General features: G+C 43.7%; 1 protein-coding gene across 1 annotated transcript; it reads left to right on the top strand.

Annotated features, from left to right (window-relative positions):
• The first annotated feature begins 2,093 nt into the window (after window positions 1-2,093).
• LOC123055453 (protein DA1-related 1-like) lies at window positions 2,094-13,492 on the top strand. Its single transcript, XM_044479474.1, has 9 exons — window positions 2,094-2,290; window positions 10,688-10,816; window positions 10,891-10,951; window positions 11,261-11,380; window positions 11,499-11,711; window positions 11,797-11,859; window positions 11,939-12,054; window positions 12,414-12,472; window positions 13,173-13,492. Exons 1-9 carry the CDS (start codon window positions 2,094-2,096, stop codon window positions 13,490-13,492), a joined length of 1,278 nt encoding a protein of 425 aa, XP_044335409.1.
• Window positions 13,493-13,837: the final 345 nt, after the last annotated feature.

Raw genomic sequence — 13,837 nt, 5'->3', positions numbered from 1 at the left:
GGTGGTTTCTGCTCCAACCTTCCACGTGATTTTTCCACATCATGGAGAATGTGATCCGGCAGCTGGACGTTGGACATAGCTCGGCTCTGACAGTTTTCTAGGAGATCCTACTTTTCTCTAGCCAATCTGATCTGTTCTGTTCTATTATGTTAAGGGCATAAAACAAATTGATCTTTTATGGTTCTTTTAGTGTTGTAGAAACAGACTTTTAACTTCTTTTAGTGTTGTAGAAACAGACTTTTAACTTCTATAATTTGCAAAATTGAGGAGGAGGTCTGCAGTTTACAGTTTGGTCGCGCTGATTTATCAAGGTTAACTTTCATACAACTTTTATTGAATAGATTCAGTGGTGGAGCTTTTTTTAAGAACATATATATTTGTGCATAATCATAGACCTCTCACATAATCATCCATAATTCATTACAAGCTTTTGCCCGTGTTTCTTATGTACTCTTAATGGGTTACAAATTATGATCCATTATGTACACATAGTAAATGGTTAGTAAGAACGTCAACGGGCTTTCTAATTAGTAGGATGGGTTCAAGTTAAAATCATTATTTTACATGTGCACATGAATTGCTAATACTGGTATTGTTTACATCCTCCACCTGATGTTTCTGTACTACTTGTCTGGAAGGATCATCTGCTTCTTAAGGTCAAACATGATTTTATCTATGAAATTCAAATTAGGATCAACTCTTTGTATGCACAAAAATCAAAACTTTTGCTTATTCTATGTTTCTAATCTATGCTTTCCCTATGTATTTCCTAAGATTTGAGATGGACTTTCAGAAAAGTTAACCATCACGAGATTCCAAATTGTCAAACAACAGTTTTTTGCTAAGTTTTAAGCCAAAGGGCGTACTGACACTTAGCATTGACTCGGATATATATCTTTCAGCTAAGGCTTTTATAGATGCACCTAAAATATATTGTATGCTACGCACAATTTTTTTTCCATATATGACTAAGGATTTTGGGTTTGATAGATGAGCTGTATCTAAATTTTATTTTGACGAGAGCTGTATGTAGATTTACTTTTGCCTCCTGCGTACATTTTCCTATCCTTCAATTTTTCTTATTATAGCCAGTCCAGTGGTACACTTGCCGTCCACTTAAGCAGTTTTAACAACCAGTTAATCCTCACAAAAACAAAAAATAACCATAGGATATTAATTTTATGGCTTGGACTAGATAAGAGACCGTGGGATGTATCGTGTACAAAAGAGTCCTAGAAGATCACGTCAAGGAAAAAAGTCCTAGAAGATTACAATCTGTACTCTAGACTGGTACAACACCTACTGCTATCCACGCAGACGTCTCCTCTCCTCCCAATCTCTCTTCCTGCAAATCCTACAACAGAAAAAGAAAATGCATCTTTCGAAAAGATACATACATCTGGTGTTTCTGGACGTAAGATGGAAGTGTTCAGGAGTCCTAATGTATATCATATAATTCGATCGACCTCCTGTTGGCTAATAATTTTAGGCCACTACTACGAATCAACCGGCTGATAACAAACAAACGTAAACCTCCTCGCCAGCCGTCAGATTGCCCGATGCATAGCCCTTAGATCATATGTCAACGCAGAAAATCGCACGCAGCAGCTCGCCGTCAATCCCACCGTGCCTCCTCTGCGGTGAACACAACAATGGTGCTCGCCATCAATCCCATCTCACCGTGGCGTCTGCGTCGACGACCTCACAGCACCGGAGCCACCGGCCGATCCCCAACGCAGCCGCACCGGAGACGACGGAAAACAAGTTTCAACGCAACACCGACGACCCTGGGGAAGCTCCACTGCAGCTCCATGGAAGCACCGAGGCGCGAAAAAAAGCTCCGACGCAGCACCGTCAGCGTCCCGGCGAAGCTCCATTGCAGCCGCGGCGGAGCTCCATTGCAGCCACCAGTGTGCGGCGTCCGATGAAGCTCCATTGCAGCCCCGTCCGCGCTCCATTGCAGCCACCGGCGCGCGGTGTTCATTGCAGCCCCGGCCGTGCTCCACTACAGCTGCGGCGGAGCTTCATTGCAGCCCGGCATGCTCCATTGCAGCCCCCCAGCACGCTCCATTGCAGCGCGGCCGGAGGGGGCGATGCAGCTCCGGTGGCGCTTCAATGTAACCACGGCGGAGCTTCAACAACCTCGCTCCATTGCAGCGGCCACGGCGGGCGCTACGACGCAACGCACGGCGATGACGGCGAAAGCCGCGATGCAGCTCCGGTGGCGCTTCAACACAGCCACGGTAGAGCTTCGACAACCTCGTTTGCGCCCTACTGCAGCCCCCGCGGCGTGAGGATGAACAGGGACAAAGATAGAAAAAATGGGCACCGGTGTCATTGTTGCCCACAATAGCACTGATAATAGCAATGCAATATAAATAACATTTTAGGGCAATATAAAGAGTGAAAATATGCAGTGAGCTAATGGTATAAATTTTATTATATTAAAATGATTTTCATACCCTAGCACTGGTCGAGCGAAGTCAAAAAACCACTTGCTTACATATTTAGTGAAAAATAAGAAAAAGTAAAGGTAAGTTGGGAGCATTTAGTTTGTAACTTAGTGAAAACAGTAGGCGAAAGAAAAAAAATATTTTGACAACAATGTTCAAAACAAATGATACATAAAACAAATACTTATTAAGCAAAAATATAAACTAATGTGAGACTCACATGTTATAACTTCCTTCTCGACCTTTAATCTTCTTCATTCAATAAATCAATCATGGAATCATTCGTAGTGATTGTAAATATATTTATCCACATAGCAACTCAGGCTATCACTCATGAACTGGTCACCCATGCAAAACACTCTTGAGAATATTCATTTCCTCGTCGATTTTGTCAACTGGCAAAATTAGCACCATTTTTAGAAGTTGATACACCAAAGGAAAAGCAAGATGTTTCTTAGTGTCAGCTAACACTTCAGCAAGATCTGCAATGTGATCCAAATTGGCAAATCATTGGTCTCTCTGGACATCGCCAATTTACGTTCGAAGTTTATGATCAAGATCCATCAATTATGTTGAATAAAAGTCATCAGGATAAAACTCAGCTAGTTTAAATAAATAGTCCAAGTTGAAAGAAATATTTAAAATATGCTTTGTCTCCACGGTCCTCTAATTACATATCTCGGTTTCATCTCATGTTGCTTCTTAGGATTCTTAGTCTATTGTGATATTCTTTTTCGATCAGCTGAATCTGAAAGAAGTTCATCTAAATTTATTTCCCCTAGAGTAGTACCACCAACGTTTGATATACTACATAAATCTATTTAGGTAGTCCTTTCACGACCTTGAAGTCTCTGTTGGATCAGTGTCTCCTATCCGCTTCAATAGAAATCTATCTATAATCTTCTAGTCCTAATAGAATCAAGGAGATAAATTACAAATTACAATCTTAGTATTACACACATGTATGTCAGTGCCTCGGGTACCTGGGATGAACCGAAGTGGACAATCAAGAATTGCAGGACTAATTAGGGTGACGCGGCCGGCCCGCGGACATCGCCGAACCAAAATTAGCATCGTCCACCGTTGTGTAGTTCCCTGATAGCAGCGGTAGGTGTGCAGAGGATTTGGGGATCGATGTCATTGTGGAAGCGAATCGCTTGAGAGATGCGCGCGTCGTGACCTACAGCGACCTGGCGGCCGGCTGCGTCCAGGGATAGGCACCAGATTGATTGGGCCTTGTGGACTGCGTGCTAGGTTAGCAAACAGTTCCATACTTCTTCTTTACTGTTGTAATTATCTAACTTGCCTAAGACTTTGAGCTTTTGTTCTGTGGTGGGCTGGGGTCAATCGATCTTTTTTGCTGAGGTCAAACTCACAAATCGGTAAAGCTATTAGCTGAAGCATCGAATGGCATTGGTGTCAACTGACACCAGTGCCTACACATGAGCTTCGTCCTGGATGAATCAGGCCGCTCTCCTGCGGTGGTGCCTCTCCTCTGCCATTGAACAAGAAAAGGGGGAAAAAGAAGGAAGCGATGGGCGGAGAAGATAAGGTGGGAGCAGTGGGGGCACACGTGGTGAGCGGAGAGAGAGGTTTACATGAGAGAATTTTCAATCCATGCAATGAGCCTCAAAAAATAAAACTGCATATGGATGTCATCGGTATATGCGGTGCAATAGTTTGCGTCCATTCCATACTATTAGTTCCGCACCATATTTTTTGTTTGTTTGTTGTGAAAGTTTTTTTTACCTTGTAATAAAAGTATGTGTACCATACGAACTACTTTTTACCTTCTTTATATATAGATTACTATATCTATCTGTATGCCTACTAATAAGGAAGGAGCGTTTCGTCGATTTTTTTCATCCGTTCACCATTTGTTCTATCCGAGGTGATACTAAATTCTTATGCGTTTGTCTGCTAGAAAAAAGAATTTTCATACGTGGGCTGCGCGTTGTGTCTCAGCGAAGCAAGCCCCTTATTTTTCTGCCGACGCAGCTGGGAAAATTCTATTTTCCGCAACGAGCGATAACTAGCGCGTTGTGCCACCAACCGGGACCAAAGGCCTCTGCTTCCCGCCCTTTGGGCTGCTGAAAAGAGACCATTAGTCCCGGTTGATGCCACCAACCGGGACTAAAGGGGGGCATTGGTCCAGGTTGGTGCCACGAACCGGGACCAAAGCTCTGGGTATAAAAGTAGCACTTAGAAATTTTACAGAGTTCATCACCAGTTGCCCCTGACGATGCCGAGCACATCGACGCCGCCAGGCTGCCCCGACGCTATCCGCCGTCGCCGTCACTCTCGTCGCCGTCGCCCGCGCCCTTGCCCCGGCCCGCCGTCGCACGCGCCCCTGCCCCGACCCTTCCCCACCGTCGCCGTCGCCGTCACCCGCGCCCCTGCCCCAGCCCGCCCCCATCGTCGTCGTCGCCCCTGCCCCGAGCCCGCGGCCCTGCAATTAAAAGTTAGATTTTTAGATTATATATCTTGTTTTTTTCAGATTTTTTGTTCATTTAAGTAATGATTTGTTTTTTGCTTTTTTATAAAAATGTATATGTGTATGTATGTTCTCTGTGTATATATGTTCATATATGGAAAAGTTAGATTTTTAGAAAAGTTTTATCTATGTATGTTCTCTGATTTAGTACATTTTAGGTTAGTTTCATTTTTAGAAAAGTTTTATATATTTAGGAAGAAGGAAGAGAAGGAAGAAGGAAGAAGAAGAAAAAGTTTTATATATGCAAAAGTTACATTTTTAGAAAAGTTTTATATATCTAGCTAGGAAAGGAAGAAGAAGAAAAAGAATGAGATGAAAAAGGAAAATGAGAAGAGGAAGAAAGGAGAAGAAGAGGAGAGGAAAAAGAGGAGAAATAAATAAGAAGAGGAAAAAAGAAGAAAAGGAAGAGGAGAAGAAGAAAGGAATAAAGGAGAAGAAGAAAGGAATAAAGGAGAAGAAGAGAAAATAGAATATTTTCTATTTTTTCTTCTTCTCCTCTATTCCTTTCTTCTTCTCCTCTTTTTTTTCTTCTTTTTTTTCTTCGATCTTATCCTCTATTCCTTTCTCTTCTCCTCTTTTTATTTCTTCTTCGTCTTCTTATTTTTTATCGGGTATGTCGTTGTCGATATACCCCGTCCCGATAACTTCAACATGAGGAGGGGGGTCGATATACCCCCTCCCCGATAACATTATTTTCCCATGTATGTATGTCGTCGTTGTCGATATAACCCCCTCCCGGATAACTTCCACATGAGGGGCGGTCGATATATATATATACCCCCTCTCGACTATGATAACTTATACCACGGGAGCACCCCCCGGCCCTCTCGCTCGACCAAAACTCTCGAGGACACCCAAACCCTAGAAAAAAATGATGTCGGTCTCCTACCCCCTCCCGCCGCGCCCCTACCCGACAAACTCTCTCGAGGCCACCCCAAACCCCTGAAGCGTTGTCGAAGCCACCCCAAACCCTAGAGAAGCAGGGTCGAGGCCACTAATATGATTCCTTATTGTGAATAGCTAGCTAGTTCTACGTTTGCCACTAATATATCCATCTATCATGTTTGAATAATAATTGCCATGTTGTAAATATTTGCAGAAACTATGGAGCACCCCCGAGACGAAGCAACAGAAGCGGTGTTGGGGGACATAATCGCAAAAGGAAGTGATGTCGTCTTGTCGTTTCTCAACGACACCATTGGTCTGGAAGGACAGGGTGAAGAAGCAAGCTATGATTATGATGGCTCCGGTGACCCAATGCCGGTGCAAGAAGGAGACCGTGATGAAGGCTCCGGTGACCAAACCGAGTCCGGCCAGGTATATATATTAGTTAAGCCTGTGCTGACTAGCTAATTGATGCATTCATTGTTTTGGTATGTACACATATTAATTAACTCTCGTCTTTCTTCTTTTTTCTAGCCATCCGGATCGAGCACAACTTCGGTAAAGAGACGAGGCCCGAAGAAAAAGTTGCGCTCGGATGAAAGGTTTGAGATCACAGCAATCGCGCGCGATGGCATGCCGATTGAACCCATCCGGACAAAGGAAGCATTTGCTGCTCAGTGTGGGGTTCTTGTTAGGGACAAGATCCCGATCAGCATCCATCAATGGTTTAAGCCTAAGAAGGAAGACCTTGAGGTGTCTTATGTCGACGATATGCAGAAAGATGATCTTTGGACCGCGCTGAAGGCAAATTTCACCCTACCGCCAAAGGAGGATCCGGAGAAGCCAGTTAAAGAGCAATTGATCAAGTCTCATGCTCTTAAGAAGATGGCAGAACTATTCAGGAGGTGGAAGAATGAGCTGAAAACATCATTTGTCGACCAAGAAAAGACACCAGAATTCACCGGCCGGTATGAGAAGATCAGAGATCACTGGCCCGCATTTTTGGCCCACAAGACATCGGACAAGAGTAAGAAGATGTCAGCAACAAACAAGAAAAATGCTGCGAAGAGGAAGCTTCACCATCGCACGGGGTCAGGTGGCTACGTCAAAGCCCGGCCGTTGTGGGCCAAGGCTGAGAATGACCTGGTTGATAAAGGGGTCGAACCAGAGACATTGAACTGGCCAGACCGTTGCCGGACTTGGTTCTTCGGGGTTGGCAAAACCTTGGACCCTGTATCAGGGAAGTGCATTTGGACGAACGAGCAACTGAGACTACCCGTCACGAGGCTTCAGGAGTATATCGATGCAGCGCAGCAAGGGACGTCCGTTCCAGACAGAGAGAACGACGAGCTCACAATGGCCCTCGGGAATCCTGAGCAACCTGGACGGACACGAGGCACACCAGGCTCCGTTCCATGGAAGGCTGGGTTTCCGGACGCAGGCGGTTACAAATGCCAGGAGAGGAGGAAGAAAGTGGAGCATACCCAACTGCAGGCGCTGCACGCAAGGGTACAAGCGATAGAGGAACGAGAAGCAAATCGCAGCAAACGCCCTGCCGAAGCTTCCCCCGAAGCTACCCCGCCATCTCAGTGGAGAAGCAGCATGGCTTCCACCGAGCTGCTTCATCAGGAGCCTGTCTCCACGGCTCCTGCTAGCTACCCCGTGGATGCTATCACGGAGTCTCAACATTGCCACGTTATGACGCAATGGATGAAATTGAAAGTCAAGGCGGCTGTTGGCTCTGTTGCACCTCCTGAACCTGGCGCAACCTATCACTGCCGGCCGATTCCAGAAGGATATGCTAGGGTGATGGTGGATGAAATAACGGACGGATTTGAGGACCTCGAGCTTGACCACCCTACGGGTGAAGGGGAGACTCAGTTGGGTTCTTCTCTGAAGACTCCATGCCTATGGCGGAAGGAGCTCATCAACCTTCCGAACTGGACGCCTCCGCCTCCTCCTCCTCCTCCTCCGGCGAGTCAGGGCACTCCGCCTCCTCCTCCGCCTCCTCCTCCGGTGAGTGATCAGGGCACTCAGCCTCCTTCTCCGACGTGTGGCGGCACTCCGCCTCCTTCTCCGCCAGCGCCGGCGCGCCCGAGCAGCCAGCCTCCTCCTTCTCTGCCTCGTCAGCAAGGGCGGAAGAGACCCGCCGCCGCTCCGGCTGCTCCGGCGCGTCGTAGTCCTTCTCCTCCGCCTCGTAAGAAAGGAAAGAAGACAGCTGCAGCCGCTCCGTCTGCTCCGGCGTCTAGCAGTACAGCTAGAGGCGGGAGGTAATACAGATTCGGTCCTTCTCTGAAGACTCCAGAGCAGTTACCATACGAGAGGACCCTGGAGGAAAACGCGAAGATCGTGCGAGCCGAAGTGACGAACTTCTTTTAAGGGGTGAAAGCAAAGAAACATCCACCTCCGGAGGAGAAGATAGATCCGGTGAAAGCGAAGCGCACTCTGGCTGCCCTGAAGAAACCACCAAAGTCTCCAACGAAAGGAAACTATGAGCGCATTATTGAAAGGTCATTTCTCGAAGCGGAGAGGTCGGGAAGTACTATCAGTGATCAAAGGTTAAAAGAACGACGAGCTGGGAAAAAAATTGCCCAGCTCGGAGAACAAGCGAACCAATCGTGCCCCCCGCTCAAGGTGTCTAGCGATATCGTCGCTAATGATCCGAGGATGGTGCCCAGTTATACCAATCTTGGAGATTATCTTCCCGACGATGTACATTATGATTTCTTGGAGGTGGACAAACACAGATACGAGTACGGGAAGCCTCTCGTCAAAGATGAAAGATCTCTAACAACGATGATGCGAATATTCTATGATTGGTACATGAAAACCTGCAGAGAGTCTGGGGGGAGGAATATTTTGACGCTGAGAGTTAAAGAGGAGCATGACCTCGTTGGAATTGATCTGTTGAATGTTTCATTTGAGGAGTTCTTCCAGTTTTTCAATCAACAGGCCCTCGATAAATTAACGGTCACTTGCTACTGTCTGTAAGTACTACTTCTGTCATTAAGTCTCTATATATAGGTCAGCTCTTTCATTGCATGTATTTATAATTATCCTCACTATATTATGCAGATTGAAGATCGCCGAATTGAAGAAAAGACAAATCGGTGATATTGGGTTCATTAACACAAATCTCATAGATGCATATACGGTTGAATTTAAGGCCAGAGAGACCGAGGCCAACTTGCTACGATCGTTGGTAATAAATGAAAACAAAGATATAATACTCTTTCCTTACAACTTCAAGTGAGTGTTACTGTCTTGTGCATATTCGGTTTCCCTTATTAGTCCAGGTTATAGTAATGTAATTGATGAGTTATGCATGCGTGCGCAGGTTCCACTATATTCTCCTAGAGATTAAGCTTGAGTAGAGACTAATAACCGTCTTAGACTCGAGACGAAAAGATCCCCAGGAGTATGCGGACATGACTGAAATGCTCGAGAAGTAAGTTAAATCGATCATTATCGCACCATATCGGCAACTTTGTTAATTTCCTGATATCAAGTAATTGTTTTCTTTGTCTGGCAGGGTTTGGACAAAATTCACCTCAAAAGCTCCGGGACTGCCGAAGAAGCTGCAATTTAGACACCCGAAAGTAAGTACTACTAGCATGTTCCGCGCATCTCCTAGTGATTCAAGCGCTAGTTTCATCAATACCATTTATAGCATGCTTGCTTATCAGTTTGATTGACCTCTACTTCTTGTAAAGTGGTTGTGGCAGGAAGCTGGGAATAATTACTGTGGATACTACGTTTGCGAGTCCATCCGCCACACGACCTGTGAGCGGGGCTACTCTGACAAACAATATGAAGTGTGTAAATAATAATATTCATAATTTTATTTTATTACCATCATTTGTGTTGAGTTTCATTTATTCATATATATATGTATTGACCCCCTTCTTCAAATTAGATGTTTCGGATGCGGGATGAACTCCTACCACCAGATCGTATGCGAGCAATTCAAGAGGAATTGGCGGCATTCTTTCTTGACCACGTGATCGATAAAGACGGAGAATACCATGTGGACCCTGAGTTCATATATAATTAGGAGATTATATGGTAAGAGATAATTATATTGTATATATGTAACCAGTAGCGTCGGATAGATATACGAGAACTTGTTTTTCGACCAATCTCTCGGAGAAGGAGAGGTGGTCGATATCACTTCTCTCTGTATGCATATGTTCATGACGATCTTCTGTTTCCTTCATTTGCTTACTAGCTAGCGTGTCGAGTCCTCTCTATACGTATAGTAGGTAGCGTCGACCAAGCACAGAGATAAGAGAGGACACTTCTCTCTATTAATTAGCTAGCTAACACAATATATGAAACACCTAAATTAACCCCCCAAAACCCCTAAACCACCCCTTTTCAAAAAAAAAATCTCAGCTCCTGCCAGTTGCTGACGCATGGACGCCTATTGGTCCCGGTTGATGCCACCAACCGGGACCAAAGGGCCTCCTGCCTGGGCTCGCCGCACCGGCCACGTGGAGGCCCATCTGTCCCGGTTCGTGTAAGAACCGGAACTAAAGGCCTAGGGCTTTAGTAACGACCCTTTAGTCCCGGTTCAATAACCGGGACAAATGGCCTTTTTCTACTAGTGAGACACCATAGGGTGCGATACTGTGAATTATACCTTCACATGAAGTGCCCTGGGTGAAATCTGCCGATGTTATCAAAAGAAAAGAACAAGATACCTGGTAAACAAAACAAGAGAGTGTGTATAATTTGTTTCTTAAAGCATGCCAGGAGACTGTTGTGTTGGTCCAAAGCACTGTGATTGCAAGGAATTATGGAATTATCTGTACTTTGTGACTATATTTGATGTTATATACATTTCTTTTCTCAGGACATGTGCTGGATGTCACAATGAGATTGGCCATGGAGGTTTTCTTAGTTGCATAGGAGGTGTTTGGCATCCAGAGTGCTTTTGCTGCCATGCTTGTAAAGTTATAATCAGCAAATATGTGATTATGAGGTAGCTCTTTGTTGCTTTGTGTACTAATTAAGCAGTTGCATTGGTATACTGACTTTCCCAACAAAAACATGCAGTTCTCCTAAAACTTGTTACAAGGAGCGCTTTCATCCAAAATGTGATGTCTGCAAGCAATTTGTAAGAATCTCTTCATTATCTTTTCTTATCTGTTTGCATAAGACGATTCTCGTTCTGCATTTTATATGGCAACCTTTGCAAAAAAAATCTAATAAGTACCAAATTTCCTTCCAAAAATAATGTGTTTACTTACAAAAGTGATTTTTTTCTTTATGGTTGCAATGCTTCCTCTATCATCATTTATTACAATTATGTAAGCCTGGAAGCATGTAGACAGTGAGAAAATTCTAGATATCTTGTGGGAGTTTTTTGTTTACCGGCTTTGAATTTTGATTTTTATGCACCATCTTGTGGTTCCTTCTTCTTCAGATTCCTACTCATATGAACGTCCTTATCAAATATAGGACACATCCTTTTTGGTTACAAAAATACTGTCCATCACATGAGGTGGATGGTACTCCAAGATGCTGTAGTTGTGAAAGAATGGAGGTATGTTCAGCTATCTTGTTTGCTTCTAGAGTTTTTATCTTGAGCATACTTGGTTAGATAAGTTGCTGTCTCCAAATCTTGGCTCACTTCATTCCAATATGGTTCATTTACTTGTCAGCCAAGGGAATCAAGATATGTATTGCTTGATGATGGTCGTAAACTCTGCCTGGGGTGCCTTGACTCTGCAGTGATGGATACAAATGAGTGCCAGCCTCTTTATCTCGAAATACAGGAATTTTATGAAGGTCTCAATATGAAAGTGGAACAACAAGTTCCTCTGCTTCTTGTAGAAAGACAGGCTTTAAATGAAGCAATGGAAGGAGAGAAAACTGTATGTCTGTTGAACCGAACTACCATTAATTCTTCAGTTTCCTCTATCCTATTAGTTGTAATTATATTGTTTATGTGGAAACCAGGGACACCACCACCTTCCTGAAACAAGAGGTTTGTGCTTATCGGAAGAACAGACTGTCAGCACGGTGAGAACTGTTCCAAACACAAGATAACTTGTTCTTTCATCATTTGGTCTGCTGTGTTTTGACTATGAATAATGTACAGATATTGAGGAGACCAAGAATGACAGGAAACAAAATTATGGAAATGATAACAGAGCCGTATAGGTTGACACGGCGATGTGAAGTGACTGCAATTCTCATTCTATATGGTCTCCCAAGGTGAAGCATTAATTTTCTGCTTCATAATGTCAGAATTGTCTCTGTAAAGAAATAACAATGTCATAATCAGCAGCTTCCAGTTTAAAAATAGTTCTGTTTCAACTGATTCAGTATACTCTTCCTTTTGTGTTGTAAAAAAAGATATGAATTACATGGATTATTTGAAGATATTCTGGGTAACAAAACTTACTGAAGGGAGCTAATGAGCAAAAACATTAGTGGTGTGCTTCATCAGTGGATCTTCTTCTGTTACTTAAAGAATCATTGTCTCATCATCTGCATCTTTTATTGTTTGAACCTGATGAACTCTGAATGTGTTGACATGACTTTGCGAGTCTAATGAGTTCTTGTTCTTGCAGATTGTTGACAGGTTCAATTTTAGCTCATGAGATGATGCATGCGTGGTTGCGACTTAAAGGTTGCCTATGATTCTTGTGGTATTTGGTTATTGTGTTTTTACTAATAAGATAGCGTACTGACTTATAGTACACTGAAAGTCGGAGTTCAGAATATAACCTACTAAATACCACATCTTTGTTCTCACTAAACAGTTACTCTAAGGTAATCAAAATGGGGGAAGAGAGTCCCGGCCTGAATCAATGGACAACCGGTCTTACGTCAGTGGAATTATTATGCACTTTATTGCTGATTATGCTCTCTTTGGTACATGGTTTCTATTTTAGCATGTAAAGGTATATTTAGTAATGAATCTGCTAGTGCTTTGCTTACAGTAAAAACTAAATGTCAGGGTTAGTTCAACTACCAGAAGCAGTGATTCTCTAGCTTAGAAAACCTTTACAAGTCAGGGCCAAAACCTTATATGGAGTATTACATTCATGTACCTTTAGAACCAAGAATTAGCAACTGAGGTTACTGAACTACTTCTAGATTTATTGGGCTTGAAGCCGTGTTATCTTGCTATGAGACTTTTAACCAATTAATGTTAATCTCCACTCGAGAAGTCGACAACCATAAGTATATTGGCAATGACAAGACAATCAATACTGATTTATCTACCAAGAATAGTTTGCATCAGCTTTTTATATCACTTTATTATCTACTGTCTAATGGAGTAAGGAAGATGGACATTCCATGCTAATGAGTACGTGCATTCACAGGATACCGCACGCTCACTCCAGATATAGAAGAGGGCATATGCCAAGTCCTCGCCCACCTGTGGATCGAGTCGGAGATCATGGCTGGATCAGGCAGCAACGCCGCGTCGACATCCTCATCCTCTTCGTCATCCACATCGTCGAAGAAGGGCGGGAGGTCTCAGTTCGAGCGGAAGCTCGGTGACTTCTTCAAGCACCAGATCGAGTCGGACACCTCCGTTGCCTACGGGGATGGTTTCAGGGCTGGGAACCGAGTTGTTCAGCAGTACGGCTTGAAGCGCACCCTCGAGCACATCCGACTGACAGGGACCTTGCCGTTTTGAGAATGTCAGAGATGCAACTTTCTGCGGAAGTTATATACCGATTTGTCATCGAGAGTCCGTTACAGGAAAAAAAGAGAAGGAAATGAATTTTGAAATGCACAAATTGTACAAACGTTTGGTTGATATTTTTTCTTGGAAGGGCTGAGCACAGTATATTATTAGAGATGCATTGAGGTGGCTTGCCCTGACCAATCTGTTGTACTGAGGGAGATAAAAAATGGAAATGGAAACAGTGGTATTTCTTATGTGACCATAAAGTTAATAAGGAAAAGTACACTCCATATATATGTCGAGGCCTCGTCTTTTCGTTTGTGATTACAAGAATATACATCTATCTTGTAATGG

This window comes from Triticum aestivum, chromosome 2D, assembly GCF_018294505.1.
Source record: "Triticum aestivum cultivar Chinese Spring chromosome 2D, IWGSC CS RefSeq v2.1, whole genome shotgun sequence".
NCBI lineage: Eukaryota > Viridiplantae > Streptophyta > Magnoliopsida > Poales > Poaceae > Triticum > Triticum aestivum.
This window is presented reverse-complemented; position numbering and strand designations above follow the sequence as displayed.

Coding starts and splice junctions, on each gene's coding strand:
- LOC123055453 (XM_044479474.1), top strand. CDS start 2,094: ATGCAGCTCCGGTGGCGCTTCAATGTAACCACGGCGGAGCTTCAACAA. Junction 2,291..10,687: donor CCTACTGCAGCCCCCGCGGC/GTGAGGATGAAC, acceptor TTCTTTTCTCAG/GACATGTGCTGGATGTCACA. Junction 11,712..11,796: donor CAATGGAAGGAGAGAAAACT/GTATGTCTGTTG, acceptor TGTGGAAACCAG/GGACACCACCACCTTCCTGA.